The sequence below is a fragment of the Episyrphus balteatus genome, chromosome 1 (assembly GCF_945859705.1).
Source record: "Episyrphus balteatus chromosome 1, idEpiBalt1.1, whole genome shotgun sequence".
In the NCBI taxonomy this organism is placed as follows: domain Eukaryota; kingdom Metazoa; phylum Arthropoda; class Insecta; order Diptera; family Syrphidae; genus Episyrphus; species Episyrphus balteatus.
In genome coordinates, this window is record NC_079134.1 from 9,590,510 (window position 1) to 9,610,685 (window position 20,176).

At 29.9% G+C, this 20,176-nt stretch overlaps 2 protein-coding genes across 2 annotated transcripts; both read right to left on the minus strand.

Annotated features, from left to right (window-relative positions):
* Positions 1 to 4,766: 4,766 nt before the first annotated feature.
* LOC129906960 (V-type proton ATPase catalytic subunit A) lies at positions 4,767 to 12,698 on the minus strand. Its single transcript, XM_055982956.1, has 4 exons — positions 12,526 to 12,698; positions 6,976 to 7,071; positions 5,228 to 6,903; positions 4,767 to 5,165 (listed from the first exon to the last, which is right to left on the minus strand). Exons 2-4 carry the CDS (start codon positions 7,049 to 7,051, stop codon positions 5,073 to 5,075), a joined length of 1,845 nt encoding a protein of 614 aa, XP_055838931.1. The 5' UTR covers positions 7,052 to 7,071; positions 12,526 to 12,698; the 3' UTR covers positions 4,767 to 5,072.
* Positions 12,699 to 16,748: 4,050 nt separating this feature from the next.
* On the minus strand, positions 16,749 to 17,597 carry LOC129907011 (uncharacterized). The gene has a single exon (XM_055983042.1). The coding sequence runs from the start codon at positions 17,595 to 17,597 to the stop codon at positions 16,749 to 16,751; it is 849 nt and encodes a 282-aa protein (XP_055839017.1).
* Positions 17,598 to 20,176: the final 2,579 nt, after the last annotated feature.

The window sequence follows — 20,176 nt, forward strand, 5'->3', positions numbered from 1 at the left end:
CTGCTAACTGCTTGTTGCATAGAAGTATGTATTGTTTTTGATTTTTGATAGGTACATCTTTAGAGGTATACACAGTTTAGTTTTTCTTAATTTGACGCTTTTCAACATAATTATTTAATCTTTATATTCGATCTTTTGTTAAAATAAACATAAAGGGTGGTTCAAAGTAAATATTTAAATTTTATGTGTTTCGAAAAAAGTATAGCTCATAATTATACAGAGCTGGAACTTGCGATTTAAACCACCCGGAATATTTATTATGATAGGAATACAAATTTAAAATATTAAAATAAGGTTTAATTTCAACTATGGCGTAATTGCTTTATAATTTTATTTCTGATAAAAAGAAAATTATTATCAACTTTTTTGATTTAAAGGTGTTGATTAATAAATTTCTACAAAATGGTAGGCATACTAATTACCAATAATTTTTTTTATTTATAAAAAAAATAGGTTTTTTTAAACAGCTAAATCGATTTTAATTTTTTTTTTCCTTAAAATGCATCTTAATAAAATAAATTAAACTGCAAACTTTGAGCTCGAATTAATTTCAATATTACTTTTTACTTGAGATATAGGTACTATAGGGGAAGTTTAGGATTCGTAAAAAAAATCGAACTCGAGATAACAATTTTACATGACATTACGATGATGGAGAATGCCAAAAAAGTGGGTCCGGCAATTCTGTCTGTCTGTCTGTCTGTCTCTATCTGGAGCTGCAGCCTAAACGAGTGAAGTGATTTTCTTCAAACTTGGTAGTTAGCAGTTTTTGGTGATTCCCTAGAGGGGAAATTGAAATTTTTTTTTATGACCAAAACTAACGGTACCTGCCATATAACAGAAATAGAAAAGGTAATTTTTTTCAAAAACGGCTCTAACGATTTTGATTAAAATTTTTGTGTGTAGTACTACACATAAGGGCCAACTTTTCAAATAAAAAAAATATTTTTTGTACCGTTTTTAACGGTACCTGTCATAGAACGGTTTTTTTCGTTTCTGAATATCTCGTACAAAATTAACCCGATTTAAATGAAAATTTTTATACAAAAGTGTGTAAGTAAAGATAATATTAAAATTTTAGAAAATTTTCAAAAAACGCATTTTTGGTTTTTTAAAAAATATTTCAAAATTTTTTTTTGAAAAATCAATTTTTTGAAAACGGATCAATGAAAAATTTTGAAATTTAGTTTTTATGTGTAAATTAATTATTTCTTCAAAATGGAATACCAACTTTTTTTTTGAAAAATGTTAAAAAAATTTTATATATAAAAAATTATTTTTTTAAAAAACGGCTCCTAAAATTTTCAAAATTTTTTTTCTAAAAATACCTTTTTATACGAGAAATAAAATGGCATATTTGTTTTTTTTTAAGATATTTTAAAACGGAGTTTTATTAATTATAAAAACAGATTTAATTTTTTTATACTACTTATGAAATTTCTTCAAAATATCAAATTTTAAATTTCTTGAATAAAAAGCTTTAACATTATAGTTACTTTAAGCATAAGAGCAAGTACGTGCGACCCCAGTCGTGCAATTTATTTACTTGCTCTATAGGGCAAGTACCTATTGGTTTCGTGTGAAAAAAAAAATATTTCGATGTTTTAATCAAAACTAACATTACGATGATGAAGAAGTTCAAAAAAGTGGTTTTCGTCATGACGTCTGTCGGTCTGTGCGTCACGTGCGTCGGCGTCGCACAGTGGTGCCTTTAGTGATTTTTCGCGTCAAAATTCATTTGCACGGCCATTTTTAACGAAATATCATGAAATTTGTTACACTGAAAGATATTAGTACACTGAAAGTTATTTGTACGAAAAAGCTGCCATTTGTTTTTATTCAAAATGGCGGCCAGAATAAGGCTTCAAATAGAATTTTCTTTTTTCAAAACAGCATATAAGCAAGAAATGTGGCTTAATTGATATCGATCGTGTATATTTAGAATTCATACTCCATACAATAATTTCAAAACAAAGTCCAAAAAGTGCCAAAATTTGACATCTCTTCTATTTTGTTTTATAAGAAATTAAATAATTTGAGGTATATGATTGCCAACTATGTTTTTAAGTAAATATTAGAAAACATTATGTAATGCAAAATTTCAATCTTCAATAAAACTGAGATTTTTTTCGGAAAACAAAAATATACTTTTTTAATAGATTTTAATATTTTAAATTCAAATCCGAAGTAAAAAAAAAAATCGATGACGTCACGTTCCGTACATAAAAATTCATTTTGAACTTCTTATATCTTAAAAACGTCACATCATAAATTTTTTTCAACTTGTAAATTTGGTAATTTCCAAGGTTGATTTTTTTTTATATATCACTTAAAGAGTATACCTAAACTATGTCGATTAAAATTGGTGTACATATTGAACTAGGCTTTTTTAATCAAACTGCGTTGTTAGTTTTTCTCAAAAAAAAAATCAGGTAGTGGAAATATGGCGATGCCAGTTTTTGAGAAAACTGACATTTTTGTTTTTAAGCGAATCTCAATTTTATTTAAACCAAGCACAATTATAGTTCTTATCATTTAAAAGGATAGTGTGTATTCAAATTTTCAAAAAAAAAATTGTTCATGATTTTTTTTTTATTTTTTTCTGATTTCTAACCAAATCGTTCAAATTACAAAGGTTTTATTATAAGAGTAAGTACTTGGAGCTACCCAATCCAATAAACCTTACTGAATTTGCCAAAACTTCAGTTTTTTTTTTTTTTTTTTAATTGACGTTATCGAAAACGAATACAAAGTGTTCAATACAGTTTTACAAATACATACTAAATATGTAGGTAGGCTTATGAAGTTCAAAATTAACCGCTGACTATCCTGCTAGTACTAAATACAGTCCTGAATAAGATACTGGTTATCGACAAAATTGAAGAAATTTCAAGAGCAAAATTTTGCAAACCATTAGTTTATCAGATACGATTTTTTTTTTAAATCATAGGAAATTTTATAAGCTTAAACCCATTTACTGAAACGAAACTTAAATATTTAAGTAGAACCTAAAATCTTATTCCCTACTTCTTCCTATTCGTAAACTGTCGCTTTATGTCCTTAAGTTTAGTTACAGCAAACAGCTCATAGAGGCCGTTTTATAGGTGCAGGGAACTAACTTCACGGGAACTACCTTCACATGGGAAATAACTTCACCTCTAGTATGAAATAATTTCACATTTTTCTAGTGAAGCTAATTCCCACTGAATGTGAGAACCAATTTCACTTTTTCCTGGGAACGAAATTCACTTTTGGGTTAAATTTTTACCCACGGAGTGTGGGAACTAATTTCACTTTTAAATACAATATAGGCTGTTGTAATTTACTTTCGAGATTCAAAATGTGAATCAAAATGTGAATGTGTGAAAATAAAAATTCTCGCCAATTTTTTATTTTCACACATCAAAATTAATTCTCCTGTGGGCAAATTTTTTTTGCGCTTCGCGTTTGGATTTTGACATTGAAATTCTCAAATTTTTCACTTTGGGGTTCAAAAATGTAATTGACTGAAAGTTTAGTAAGACTAATTTAAATAATAACAATTAATTACAAACGGTTATTATGGTAAGCACGTTTCAAGTTTCCACATTTCAAGTTTCCACATTTCATTTTTATGTCCTTTTTGAAAATCTATAAATTCAAAACTCCCGTAAATTTTTTCCTTTTATGAATCTTTTCAAAAACGTTTGCTTTAAAATCTATTAAACATATAGAGGGCTAAAAACTTTAGTGAACTAATCAATATCTAGTGCCAATTTCTACGCAAGGGTAAACTTTATTAAGGTTTACAAAGAGCTGTGCCAAAAAGTTTTTTGTTTCTAAGATAACGATTAAATTACTAATCATTTCAATAGCAATCAAAGGCAATGTATTAATCTAAACTCTCTATTTCTCCAAATTAACTGTTTTGTGACTCGATTCAGTACAGCTATGAGCCCTCCATACTTTATTAATATAAAGAATTTTTATATTTTTTAAATCTTATGATTAGTTTCAAAATGTATTTGTTATTTTTCTTTAGAAAATTGCATAAAACTTAACTTTTTGCACTGTGCTCAAATTTTTTATATTCTTCAAATCTAAATGTAGGTGGGAAATATCTTCACACAATTTCTCGATGAACTTATTTCTCACCTTAACTGGGACGTTACCACGTTACTACACCAGAAAAAAGTGAAATTGTTTTCCACTAGAGGTGAAGTTATTTCCCATGTGAAAGTAGTTCCCTTTAAGTTAGTTCCCTGCACCCGTTTTATATCGTTTTTGTCAATAACTCGTCTTTATTGGTTTAAACCCTAAAAGACTGCAAAATTCAGATATTTTTCGGAATAATATATGATATGACTAGTTTAAATTTTCATTAATTTTTTTACACTCATACAACTATGATCACTTTAAGCCTACATTGCAAAAAAGTGCCACAGAAACATCTAGTTATTTTGTGTTTGTTGTTATTTGCAATGCAGATATAAATTCCAAGTGTCTAATGGCCGGAACAGTCGTACTGTTTTTCCCAGAGCTGCTCTAAGTCTTTTAATAAAAACTTTAATAAAAAATAAAAACACATTCATATTTCGAAAACAATTTATTTAAATTTAATTAAGTTATTTTCGCCTTTTTTTCAGTTTTAAAAGTGTTTATATAGATTATATTCACAAATAAGTAAACAACTTAAAAAGAAAAAAAAAATATCTTTTTTATTTTTTTAAATATTTTTCTGTGCATTTTAATACTGAGCAACATTTTTTTATATAGATACTTTCATAGAATTCTTTTTTCTTCTTTTTTGGAAGGACATTTTTTGTGACGGAAAAACGAAAAATAGATTTATAAAAGACACGAAACGAAATATAGAAAAAAAAAATACACACAATGTTGCTACTCTTATTCGGGAATGGATAATAAAGTTGTGCGCAACCAAAAAAACAGGACACATATTTTTTTCATTTTTTTACATATTGCTTAGGATTTTCATTAAGACTTAGGCATCTTCTTTTTTTTTTTAATTACTATTTAACAAGCTACATATTACAACAACGATAGTAGGTAAAAGAAACAAAAAATTAATTTAATTAATCTTCCAAGTTCCTGAAAGCTTGTTGCAGGTCTTCGTACAGTTGATCGAAATCGGCCTTGATTTTAGCTTCACCATCCTTAACGGGGTCCTAAAATTTATAAAAAAAAGTTTAAAAAACCTTCAAAAACTCTCGAAATAAAATTGTTTTACCTTGAATTTCATTGAAGAAAGTTGGTACATAATGTTACCCATGGCTTCCCTAATCACGTTCCACGTGATCTTGTTCTCTGACTGTGCTGTCGATTCAACCGAGTGACGGGCCATATCGTAGAAGGCAATGATATTCCTCAACATACCGACGGTCTTGTAGAAGGGACAGAAACGATCGTACGACGAATACGAGTTCTGCTGGAGGAAATCATCCTTCAACAGCTTGGCAACTTCGAGAGTGATCTTATCGGTTTCAGCCAACGAAGCCTTACCAACAAGTTGCACAATTTCGGAAAGATCTTCTTCTTCTTGCAAAATTTCCTTAACCTTGGTTCTGAGTGGAACGAATTCCTGGAAGTTCTTGTCGTAGAAGTCATCTAAGGCACGCATATATTTACTGTACGAAATGAGCCAGTTGATGGAGGGGAAATGTTTACGTTGGGCCAATTTCTTGTCCAAACCCCAGAACACTTGGACAATACCAAGAGTAGCTGATGTGACGGGATCGGAGAAATCACCACCAGGAGGTGATACAGCACCGACAATGGACACAGAACCTTCACGTTCTGGGTTACCCAAACACTTAACGCGACCGGCACGTTCGTAGAAGGAGGCCAAACGGGCACCCAAGTAGGCTGGGTAACCGGAATCGGCAGGCATTTCAGCGAGACGACCAGAGATTTCACGAAGAGCCTCAGCCCAACGGGAAGTGGAATCAGCCATCATGGATACGTTGTAACCCATGTCACGGAAGTATTCGGACAAAGTGATACCAGTGTAGATGGAGGCTTCACGAGCAGCTACAGGCATGTTGGATGTGTTGGCAACAAGAGCGGTACGCTTCATGATGGATTCAGTGACACCATCGATTTCAACTGACAACTCGGGGAAGTCACCGAGTACTTCAGCCATCTCGTTACCACGTTCACCGCAACCGACGTAGATGATGACGTCAGAGTTGGAGTACTTGGATAAAGCCTGGGAGATGACAGTCTTGCCACAACCGAAAGCTCCGGGAATGGCAGTGGTACCTCCTTGGACGCAAGGGAACAATGAATCCAATACACGTTGACCAGTCAACAAGGGGTGATTGGCGGGTAATTTCTCTGTGACTGGACGTGGTTGACGTACAGGCCAGACTTGCAACATACTGTGCTTGGTGACTTCACCATCGAATTCGGTCTCCAAGATAATATCATCGACGTGATAGTTGCCAACTGGGGCAATGTAACGAACTGTACCCTTGGCACGAGGTCCAACAATCATTTTGTGCTTGACGAGGGTGTTCTCGTGCACCAAACCGTACAAGTCTCCTCCGGTAATGTGTGAGCCAACTTTGACGTTGAGAGGGTTGAATTCCCATGCAACTGTACGTGACAGAGCAGGAACGTTAACACCCTTTGGAATGTAGATGGAGCTGGTGAGCTCGTTGATGTCTTTCAATGGACGTTGGATACCGTCGAAAATGCTTCCCATAATACCAGGTCCCAATTCTACGGAAAGTGGTTTACCAGTTCTTAAGACGGGATCACCAACAGTGACACCGGATGTTTCCTCGTATACTTGAATGGTGGCCATGTCACCTTCAAGACGAATAATTTCTCCCACAAGTTCGAAGTAACCGACACGCACCAACTCGTACATAGCTGATCCAGACATGGCTTCAGCTGTTACGACTGTAATAATGGAAGAAAAAGTTTTTGAGTTAATTTAAGTTAATATCTAGGACTGATTCAATAGTAACTTACCGGGACCAGAAACGGCAAAGACACGTCCGTATACAGACTCGGAGTCTTCATCTTCAAAGCACTTCAAGTTCGACATTTTGTTGTTGTTTAGTTAAGCTGAAATTAAAATAGTTCAATAAAAATTTTTGAAGAAAATTTAAAATTTGAAAAAAGCGGTTTTTGAAGATCCTCACGTTCAAAACAATGAATCCGAAATTTAAAAAAATTTAGGATCTGGTTGGATTACTTCTAGCCGTTTGTGAAAATCCGAGACACAAATTTACGGTACTTTTCATAAGACCGATTTTTTTTTTTCTCAACGATTTTGATTAAAAAATTACATGTTATGTGGCAAATAAGGTTCTACTTAAATAAAAAAATATTGTGATTTCAAAGACAATTTTTGAAATGAATTTTTGACATGAATTTTTTTGTAACTTTGTTTTTTTTTTGCGTTGATTAAAATTTCGTTTTTAGTGGCCTGCAATTTTTTTGGAAAGTTTTATAAATAAAAAACTATTTGAGGTTGAATCCGTTTATAAGTACAGTGACCATCCGTTCATTATAATAATGAACTGTTCATTATTTGAAGGACATGTTCATTATGAATTATTTTTTGCTAAAAAACATAATAATGTTCATTATTTCATAAGCTTTTCATTTTTTGTTCAGTATTTATAATTTTGTTGAAACAAAAACGAATTTTTGGAAAAAATGATAATATGAACATGTCACAGTTTTCTGAAAGTTCAAAAATCGTAATGTAATTTACATTATGATAAAGGGAAACGATTTTAATCTTTGTGATTCTGAGGGTTTTGACGAATATTCGTGCATTTAAAACAGTGTTTTTTTTTTTTGTGAAAATTGCATTATGGGAAAAAAGTCAGAAGACAACAGTAGTTAGTTGGACGGGGAATTTCAAACAAAAATTTCAACATTTAAAAAAAATGTGGAATTTGACTTGGATTTTCGGGAAGATTTGTTTCTGTCTTACTTTTTGAAATACAAAAAACAATAGTAGTTAGAAACTAACCGAGTTTCTATCTATTGTTTTTTGTATTTTCTGTTTAAGTTCATTATTTGAAACTCCACCGTATTTAGAAGGATGTTTTTGTATTTAAAACAATTCTTAGGGTTTTATTGAATTGTATAAAATGAAATTAAAAATTTGCTGATTTCAAAAAATCTTTAATATTGAAAGCAACTTTTACGATAAGACAAAGTATATGCCCCCTAAATTAACTGGTTTTGTAAAAAAGGATCTCTTTTCAAGTAATACGTCAACAAGATATTGTTTTTAAAATCACATATGAAAAAAAATTAGGGGATACAAAAAATTCCAAATTTATTGAGGTTTTTTAAGTGACTCTATTTCCCTAAAAAATAGTCGTTCTGAAATTTAACAAAAAATACCCACAAAAACCCTACAAAGTTTGTTTTTCATCGAGCCGCTTTTTTTTTATATCCGATCGAATTTTTGCAAAAAATTAAAGCATTTAGATTTTGACTTTTAATGATCATAATCATTAAAAAGAGCAAAATTTTGATTCAGTTTTTCTATTCCATTTTATTGATAAAAATGTTTGAATTTATGCAAAAAAGAAAAAAATTCACAATTTTTTTTTTTTATTTTCACAAAAATTTTTTTTAATTTATTTTTCTTTTCTTCAATAAATTCAAACATTTTTTTTTATCTATAAAAATGAATAGAAAAAGTGAACAAAATAAACATTTTGATCTTTTTTAATGATTATGATCATGATCAAAATTTTGATCCTTTAATTTTGTTTGCAGAAATTCGATCGATTAAACCAATAAGCGATTCGATGGAATAGAAGCTTTGTAGGTTTTTTTAAGCATACTTAACTGTAAAAAGCGCAGTCATAGATACATAGATTAAAGTGCTTTTATTTTTGGCCATTTTTAAATTAATATTAAGTAGGTTCGCCTTCGTGCAAAAAAGAAAATTGGTATGAAAGTATCTTTTTTTTTACCTAACTTACAACGGTGAAACAAGATAGGTCACTAAATTCAACTTTTTCACCCGTGTAAGTGACAGCAGTGTTGCCATAAAATATTTTATGAAATCGGGAGATTACCACATCAAAAATCGGGGAAAATCGGGGAATCAGTAAAAATTTAAAAAAAAATCAAGACTTTAAATAAAACAGATTTTAAATAAAACAGAATCTTTAATTTCGATAGAAAACTTCCTGTATAGCATTGCCATCAAGTTCTGAGTTGAATAACAATAAGGATCAAATTCCGGCCTAGACATTTTTTATTTCATGAGCAAAGGCTGAGATGTGTTTTGGTTTAATATTTAACTAGAGTAAAAAGAATTCTTTGTTGTTTTCGACCTTGTTTGTCGTTTTGAAATATTTTGAGTTTTAAACTGGGGGGTGTCGTTCCGTAATTTTTGAATTGATAAAATCGAAAAAAAACGATAATTGTTAACGTGGTTGCCCGTTTTTTTGCTTCACAAAAATTTTTTTGCCACATCACAGTTTGAGAACCTTCAAAAATATTTGAAATCTTTAAAACTTCAAAGTTCTTGAATACCCAAACAGGAAAAAGTTTAATAATGTTGTAAAAAGTAGAAATATTTCTGTTTTACCCAGATCTTATACATATTATGTATGTATGTGTAAAAAATTTTCTAAATTAAATAGTCCTTGAAAATGAGAATTTTCTTGTTTGCATTAGTAGAATAAAAGTTAATTAAATTTGTCGCTTTTTTTGAATTGTCTAACGATTTTAAAACGTTTCTTTTTAAAGAAAAATCTTGGGAAAAGTGCAACGTTGTCATTTCGTCCCGCAATATTTAGAATCAGGTATGTATAGAGAGCTTAATATTCGTGTTAAACTACTAATTTGTTCGTATTTATTCAACCATATTTTCAGAATTTGAGTAGGTATCTTCCATTTTTTTTCTTGTACCTGGATGAATTAAAAAACCAATACGAAAAAATATTTTGCATTAATTCAGTTTAAATTTATTAACATTTTTTTAAAGCAATTTTATTTCATACAATGCAATTTTCTTTATAATGGATGACAAATGCATTTATAAAAAATATTTTTATAAGCCCGCTCTGGTGTAATAATGAAATAAAATCCTAAAAACTTCGAAAATATCCATAAAAAAACAAATAAATGAAAACGAGATCTTTACCTATCGTCAATAAGCGCTGCCGTTTTGAAGACATTTTTAAAAATATTATTGACCAGACAGAAAAAAATTTTTCAATCGTCAAAACGATATCGTCTGATAAATTAACTATCGCTTTTAAGTAAAGCAAGATTATCGTCATAACGATATCGTCTGTCGATAATGAATTGTGGAATGATCCTTTTTGTTACTCTTGATAGATTAAAACCAACAAAAAATTAAAAAAAAGGAAACAAATAAGACGAAAGGAATTTTTAAAACATTTAAGTGAAGTTCTGCCAACTTTAAAATAAAATTTTAAATGTTTCTATGAAAAAAGTGACGATGTTAAGGTAGCACATAATTTTTTGAATTGAAAATCGGGAAAAAACCTAATTTTTAAACACAAAATCGGGCAATCGTAAACAGCTCAAAAAATCGGGAGAAATACGAAAAATCGGGGAATCTGGCAACGCTGAGTGACAGTTACATCGCAATATGCACTTTTGCAGATCGTTAAATTCTGATAAATTTGCTTATTGTTCTTTGAAATATCATAAAATGAAACTGCGTTATACAAATTTTGAAAATTAAAACTAAAATTTACGTGTATTTTGTGGAAAATCTTAAATTTTGACTTTTTTGACTTTTAACACTAGAATTCTATTCATTGTGAATTTGGTCAGATATCATAGCTAAGTTTATTTAAGGCGTTTGCTTTCGTAATAACATAATCAACAAACTACTCTAAAGGACATCAAACAAATTTGAAAGGTACAAGTGTTTTTTTTTTTTTGAAAAAAATACTATATTAACAAATATTGAATTAAAATGTATTATAAAAATGTTAGCACATCAAAAACAAATTTTTTTACATAGTCTATATATTGAGTGAATAAGAAAATAGTAGGGGTATGCATGCATACACATTTTGGCTGTTGATTGTTGTATTAAATATATAAAATTGATTTTTAGATTTATAAAGTACATGAACAATTTTGGGAACCGCAGATTTTTTTTGGCAGAGGACCAATAAAAACTGCAAAATATTATAACAAAGCTGTTTAAATCATTAATTGTATGAAATGTATGTTTTTGTTAGGGTCCTTATTTATTGCAAAATCATGAGTAGTTAAATAGAAATATAAAAAACTAACTAAAATTAGCTTTTTCTTCTAATTTCCGGCAAGTAACTGTCAATGACTGTTGATATGTGTTAAGAAATTTTTAAAAATTTTAAAATTTTCGAAATTTTTAAAAAGATTATTTTTTCATTATTTTTCATGTTTTAAATTTAATTTTTAAATGAAGTAAAGTGAAACCAAACATGAATTTTTTGAATAACCAAAAAATCTAGCTGATCTCTCTCATTTTAATTTCGAAAAACTTGAAATGTCAACAAATACTTACGATTTCATTACATAACTTCAGTTGGTGAACTATTTAAGACGAACATGCAAAATGGAAGTATTTTTTGTCTTTTTCTAAAAGAAAAATTTCATGTTCTAAAAAAACGTTTGTTTTATTAATATTAACTTGTATTTAAAAAGCGAAAATATTTTTAAAGTAAAAATTAATATCGCAGCTTCAAAATAATTTTGGAGACGTCAAGGGAGTCACCCGAAGGTACATACAGTTTTTTAATTTTGTTGTTGTTTTCGCAAATGAGCTTATTAATATGAGTGAAGACCTAACTCCCGTGTCGCCGCCACTTTCAGTAGTTATATCAAAAACTTTGAGCAGACCTTAGATAAAAAGCATTCAAAAAAATAAGTACGCGTTAACTAAATGCCATCACAAGACAATATAAAATCAGCTGACAATAGAAAAAATCGAAAAAATATTGCAAAAATGCAAAAATAAGAAAATTCAATTCAAACCGAAAAAAAACCCTGAATCTTCATTCTTTTAAACTTCTTATTTATTTTTCTTAAAATTAATAAAATATTTCATTCAATTTGATTTGACAGCATATCGTCAATAGAGCACATGACAGAAATCAAAATCATTATTTCCATTCTCTCACAGCTTAGAGAATGGAAAGCTATATCATTCCAAAAAAAAATGTTGAGCTTTTAAATCACAAGACCTTTCTGCAGGTCAGCTGACACATAAAGTAAAAAATTTCATTTTCAGACATTTTTTTTAATCAATTTTTTGCCCAAAAAATAATTAATTTCATTTGCAATTTTTTAGTAAAATCACTTGTTCTTTAAATTCCCTTCACGCAAATGTAAAAATATTCATTTCAGATACAATAATTATCTAGCAATAATTAAAAACATGAAAAAACTTTTTTTGAGACCACGTCTGCTTTTACGAATACATCCAACCCAAAAAATGAAAAACTGATCAAAATCAATTTAAAATCTTCAATTTCTTGATCAAATTTTATATAAATTTACACAATTTATTACCGTTTGCTCTGTTTTCTATATTTTTATAATTAAATCCGTAAAATTGAATTTAAATTAATCCAATTTAAATTGTGATAAAAAGTTGAGAAGTAATTTTTTTTTTATCAATATAATTTATGCACTTGAAACGAAAACGTTGCGTTTCACCAACAGAACAAAACCTACTAAAAGCGAAGAGAGATAAAAGGCGGTGGAGACCAGATATCGATGTGCGTTCCAGTGGGCTCCAGTTGATGCGGAGCAATTCCAGTAATTTTATTTGATTAATTCCATAGCGGGGGCTTTTATCAAAATGATCGTGTGCGTGTGTGAGTCGCAGAGCTTTTTGGGGTTTTAAGTGGAGCTTTGAGGTTCGTTGAGTTACGATCAATTTGTTAAGGCGGATACAACAGGTGGTTTTGGTGTGGAACACAAGTGTGATACTTTTTAGAGTTTGTGACGATTCAATTTATTGAAGTTATTTTTGTTTTTATTAAGTGGTCAAAGATCTAAAAATAAGAATAGGTATGTAAAAAAATGTAAAAAATTATACTAATGAAAAAATTAAAATTAATTTTTAGATGATGAATAATTTAATTTAATTTTATGTTTTTCTAAAAATTATATTTTTTTGGAGTAAGTTTTAGCTAAATAAAAATGGCAATAGCTGCATTCCTTTGGAAATATTTATCTAGGTACTTTTTAGTACTTAAAACTACTTTGATCTACTTTGCTATACTGAAAAAGTAGTTCAAAGCAGCTTTAAGTACTAAAAAGTAGATAAATATTTCCAAAGGAAAGCAGCTAATATTTAGGAACTCCGATTTTGATAATTTTTTATTAAAAATTCGGAAATTAAAATTATTTAAACATCTATGAATATAAAACTGCAGCTGTCGTATGGTATTTTTTCAAATTACAATTAAGGTTTTTGTGAACAAAATTATTTTTTTTTCTTTATTTTTTTTAGTTCTGAAATTAATTGATAACAAAAGATTTCCTGCATTATTTAAGGAAACGAATTGACATTGACTTCAAACATAAAAAAACATTTTTAATCGAATGGCAAAAACATCAGCGTTGCCACAAAGTGCCCGATCGGGCCATTTGACCCCCTGTTTTATATTTTGGCCCTTTGCCCGGGCCAATTAGAAATGGCCCACGAATCCAAATTTTAGTACATTTATCTTCATATCGTGCTTAGTTATAATTAAAACGCTTTACAAAATTAAATATAAATCATCGCGATGCATTGCAACTACAATGTGTTTCCACCACAAATAAATAGGTAGGTACCTATGTATAATGAATTCATTAATTTATCTCGTTTAGTAATTTGATTTTTCTCACGTCAGTTCTTTTTATTTACATATTTTTAATAAGTGGCTCAAAGCTAAAAGATGTCTGTGAATTTAAAGTTTAAAATGTAAATCTGAAATTTTTTGAAGTGAAAACTTCTTTAGTATCGTAGTGATTTGAAACACGATGAAACGAAAAAGCGACAGGAAAAATCAATTCATTATAACTTTTTTGTTTCTATAGATAAATGAATGATATTTATACTGTAGATGCAATAAACTATAATTTTACAAAATTACAATTAATTTGATATTCAAAATTATGAGATAACGGTGAAAAGATGTTTTTTCTTCTAAACACGTTATAACTTTTGATCTAGAGGACAAACAAATTTGATTTAAGTTTAATTCGCTTGCTTTTACCTTTCATTTGATATATCAAACATAACTGTACGTGCTCTAAAAGTTACACAATCTTAAATTGAGAAATTTGAAAAATACCTCAAAATACCTATGGAGATTTGTTGCCGATGACCAGCCACCAGGTAATACCGTAATCTCAGTTTGAAATTTCGACATATTTGGCTTTTAAAAATTCTTCCTTTTTTTGTAGGCATCGTAGAAATATTAAGCTTTCATTTGATATAAAATTTGTTATAGGTTGTAATTTAAAAAAAAATGGATTTAATGGTGTTAGAAGAAAAATAAAGATTATTTTTATACTTTTTGCGCATTGTAAAAATTTAAATATGGGTTTATTCCTTAGGAACATTTTCAAGCTATTTAATGGTGTAATTTTTTTTTCAAGAAAAATTATTTTTTAAGGTTTCACTTCTACCACTTGTGAATTGCACACATGATTTTTTTAAATTTCTTTTGTAAACTAAAAAGATTTATCAAATTTGTGGCCAATAAAGCCCTTTAAAATATTTATCAGGCTTTTAATCCTAAAATGACGTTTGTCCCATATAAAAAACGTTATTTAAAAATTTTAAAAGCCTGTTAAATGTTTATGAAAACATAAAACGAATAAAAAAGAATAAATACAATTTTTAATAAATTGTAATTTTATGTTTTAAGGAAAAATTTGTTAGTAAAATATTTGGCCCACACTTTTGTCAAATGGCCCTCAAAAAATTTCGAAATGGCCCTATCTGCTTTTTTCTTCGCTGCAACGCTGAAAAACATACTACAAATAAATATTTTTAAAATAAAGGCCGCTAAAGACAGTGAAAGTGCAAACATTTTCTTGAAAAGTGAACATGGCAAAAAAGTGACAAAAACACTCGTGTTAAATAATCCGTGCCTACTCGCAGGAGAAGCCTCTCAACACACACAACATCTCAAACGAACAGGCGATCAGCGAACATTTGTGTGTGTGTATCTCCTTTTTCATTAAAAGCTGAAACACAATCACGCTTTGCCGTCGATTTTGACAACTGCGAAAAGTTCAACTATAGGAAATCTGTGTATCCTCACACAATGACGCTTTTCTTACGTACGCTTTTTTTGACAAACGTAAGGAAACGTAAGAAAGCGAGCAAAAGTTCAACCAGACTGAACTTTTGCTCGCTTTCTGACACTAAACAGACATAGTTACAGTCACCCACATTATTATTGCGCCAAATATGAATAAAAAAAAAAAAATTATTGCAAAACTATGTGTGTTTTTTAATTTCTCTATATAGATTTTGCACAAAAAAACGACATCGAGATATTTTAAATCAAAACAATTTACGTATTAAAAACAAAAAAAATTTAATGATGTTTTAGACTGAGTTTTATTGTTAAAAACAATATATTTTGATTGGTTTTGTTTTTATAAATATAGGATTAAAGAATAAACAAATTTCTATGCATTTTTCAAACACATTTATATCCTTTTTCATTTTTCCACAATTAAATCAAGATAAAGACTTGGCCCAATAATTTTGTGAGTGAGTGTGTTTTTTTTATTTGACAGCAGATTTTTATGCTGTCAAATAAAAAAAACACACTCACTCACAAAATTATTGGGCCAAGTCTTTATCTTGATTTAATTGTGGAAAAATGAAAAAGGATATAAATGTGTTTTAAAAATGCATATAAATTTGTTTATTCTTTAATCCTATATTTATAAAAACAAAACCAATCAAAATATATTGTTTTTAACAATAAAACTCAGTCTAAAACATCATTAAATTTTTTTTGTTTTTAATACGTAAATTGTTTTGATTTAAAATATCTCGATGTCGTTTTTTTGTGCAAAATCTATATAGAGAAATTAAAAAACACACATAGTTTTGCAATAATTTTTTTTTTTTATTCACATTTGGCGCAATAATAATGTGGGTGACTGTAACTATGTCTGTTAAATGTCAGAAAGCGAGCAAAAGTTCAGTCTGGTTGAACTTTTGCTCGCTTTCTTACGTTTCCTTACGTTTGTCAAAAAAAAGCGTACGTAAGAAAAGCGTCATTGTGTGAGGATACACAGATTTCCTATAGTTGAACTTTTCGCAGTTGTCAAAATCGACGGCAAAGCGTGATTGTGTTTCAGCTTTTAATTCCTTCTTCCTCAACCAAAACTGTCAGTCGTAATAAGATCTTGCAATAAAGAGGACGTGCAGTCCAATTAGCAACAAATCCACTAATACATTATTGTTCAACTGGTCAACAAAATTAAACTTTTTTTTGCCTCAAGAACAAAGATATACTTTTCTAGTGGTTTTTGTGGTGCTGAACTTGAATCTGAAGTCAGAAAAAATTGATTGGCCTCCGTTTTTGAAGAATAAAACCAGTTCTTATAGACATCGTTACAAATTTATTCATAATGAATTACCTCACGTAGGTTAGGTTAGGTTAGGTTAATAGGGTGGTGCACAGCTAAGCTGCTGCATACACGGGGGCCTGTTGGTCCATTGTGATACCCTCTTATTTTAAAAATCGCAATGATGTTCCTAAACTGGTCTATCGGTTTACAAAGACTGGCTCATTAACGAACCATCCTGTACTTTCAATAAATTTTCTCATGTTAGCCATTGGTACCTGCGCTAGATCGTCCAGTTCTTCCACGAACCTCGTTCCAAAGAAACGAAGTCGGTTTGTTTGGAGGTTTGGACATTCGCAGAGCAGGTGTTTAATGGATTCTATCTCCTCTACATCTTGACAGCTCCTACAGAAATCAGGTGCAAATACACCCATTCTAATAGCCATTGTGCCAATGGCACAATGACCCGTTAGTACACCTATCAAGACTCTAATGTTCTTTTTGCTCAGGGATAATAAATACCGAGTTTCTTTTTCATTGGTTTTGGGCCATAAACTTCTAGAAATAATGCAATCGTCCCTAGTTTTCCAGGTGTTATTGATTTGTTCTCTAGTCAATAGGTCTATTCTCCTTTTGAGCACACCGATAGGGATATCTGGTCCCTTTGCTAATTGGATGCTAATATTCTCATTTGATGCTGAGCCTAACCTAGCTAGTTCATCCACTATTTCATTCCCTTCTATTTTGCTATGTCCAGGAACCCAGCAGAGTTTAACTTGGTTAGTGTAGCAAATACTATTGATTCTTTTCCTGCAGTTTAAAACCGCCTTGGATCTTATTGTCTCACTGTCTAGAGCTTTGATAGCAGCCTGACTGTCCACAAAGAATGTAATCTCCGAGGAGATTAGTTTTTCTTTGAGTACCAATTCTGCCGCTTTCTCTATAGCAAAAATTTCAGCCTGAAAGACACTACAATCGTCTGGGAGTCTGAATGATTCTCTAATATTGAGAGGTTTGCAGAACACCCCAGCTCCTGTTCCTGATTCCATTTACCTCACGTAAGAACATACCTACCTTGAAAACAGCCAAAATCACGTTTTTTTTTGCATTTTCTGACGGTAATATTTCAAAAACGAAGGCCAATATAAATTTTCTGACTTCATATTCGAGTTCAGCACATCAAAAACCTATAGAAAAGTATATTCTGGTTCTTGTGGCAAAAACATTGTTGAAAAGTGTAATTAAACACAAGAAAATAAAATTCAGAACCATTTGATTTTTTTTTTTTTTATAAATTAAATATAGTTAGTATGCCTTTTTATTATTTATTATTAATAAACATTTAAAAAAAAGTTAAAAACACAATTCCCCGTTTTCAAAAATTTGATTTATTATACAAATCATTTCAAGTTTTTTTTCTAAAATTAAAAAAATACGGTTTTTTTTTATTTGTAATTGATTTGTATTAAGGTCATATAAATGCTTTTACTTTAAAAGTTCGTTTAAATTGAATAAGTCTTTGGGAGACAGTCAAAAAAAAAAAACTTTATGTTAATAAAGATTTTTTTAAACTAAAACAGAAAACCGTTTGCAGTTTTCAAGAAATTAATAAACTTACTTTTTTCTTAGAAACCTCTTAATTTCTGTTTTTACGTGGCTGGACATTAGTGTGATCCAAAAAATTATTTTTTTTTCGATACCAGGTCGGGCCACTCGCTAGATTTGTCCCACTTATCTTTAACATTTTTTTTCTTTTTCAGAAAAATGTTATGTGAGCAATACCTAATCAATAATAATTAATAACCAAAAAGTGTAAATATGTGTAACTTTATTGAATCCTCATTCTAGTAGACACGATTGTAATATAGTAATTTTGAAAACTAAGTTAAAAAAAAGCATTTTTGAAATATGAGATTCTGAAAGAACTTCCTTTGGTTACCCTACTTTTATAATGTAACTATAATTCCTTTGGTAGTGACATAAGTCAAAGAATCTTGCGAAACTGAATCGGTCTAATTATGTTAATGCAAATAGCTCTGTTATTAAAAGAAACCAAAGAGCATTTCAGCATAAAAATATCTGAAATGCAAGAATCTTCGAGGTATATGGCCTTCAAACGACCCGCGTTATGATTCTTAAATTTTAGTTTGAGCATAAGGTTCTGAATTTTATACATGTACAGGACGATAGTACAATAGAACTAACAGGTAGGTCGAAATAATGGAAGGTTCTTTCAAAATACTAAATAAAGTTGTTTTCCCACGAGACTAAGGAGTGTATGTACTCCAGATTTATTATCATACTACTCTACCTTGCCATTTGCTTCATCCAATTGAATTTTTTCCCGTTGAAATACGATATTTTTATTTGTCGTCGCAGTATGTAAAGTACGTGCCTTTGTTAGGGTTGGTTAGCGCCCAGTTTCACAAAAAAAAAGAAGAGAATTTTTTTTTGATTGAGTAAAATGTAACACTATTAATTCTTTTCCTGCAAGCTTTTCACACCATACACATTCTGATTACACTGGTCAACAAGGTTTTTGCCACAAGAACCAAAATATACTTTTCTAGTAGTTTTTGGGGTGCTGAATCCGAATCTGAAGTCAGAAAAATTTGATTGGCCTTCGTTTTTGAAATATTACCGTTAGAAAATGTCAAAAAAGGTAATTTTGGCTGTTTTCGAGGTTATGTTTTTATGTGGAGTAATTAATTGTGAATAAATTTGTAACGGTTCCTATAAGAGCTAGTTTTATTCTTTCAAAAAATGTTTAAATCTTTCCAATATCTCTTTTATTGCCCGAGATATTTAAAATTAAAGTAGCGGTCTTTGAATCAGAAACAACACAGGCCAACAAAATTAAACTTTTTTTCCACAAGAACCAAAATATACTTTTCTGAAGGTTTTTGGGTTACTGAACTCGAATCCGCAATCAGAAAAATTCTATTAGCCTTCGTTCTTGAAATATTACCGTTATAAAATGCAAAAAACGGTTTTTTTTATAACGGTTATATTTCCAGAACGGAGGCTAATAGAATTTTTCTGATTGCGGATTTGAGTTCAGCAACTCGAAAACCTTCAGAAAAGTATATTTTGGTTCTTGTGGCAAAAATTATGTGACCAGTGACTTAAACTTTAGATTAAGTTTAGTTTTTTTTTGACTTATTAAATGAAAATTAAGATATCTCGAGCAATAAAAGAGATATCGGGAAAATTTAAACAGTTTTTGAAAGAAGAATATCTGTTCTTAAAATTACCGTTACAAATTTGTTTATAATGAATTACCCCACATAAAAACAGAACCTTGAAAACAGCCAAAATTACGTTTTTTGACATTTTCTAACGGTAATATTTCAAAAACGAAGGCCAATCAAATTTTTCTGACTTCAGATTCGGATTCAGCACCCCAAAAACTACTAGAAAAGTATATTTTGGTTCTTGTGGCAAAAAAAAAGTTTAATTTTGTTGACCAGTGTTATTTTTATTAAAAAAATTCCCTCAGCACCAGCACCTAAATTCTATATCAGTATAAAGCTAGGTATAAAAAAAGGTTTTATACACCACTACTTTTTTTGTTTGCCTAAATAATAAAATCAAATCCACTATCCCATATTACCTGTCTAAAACAGTT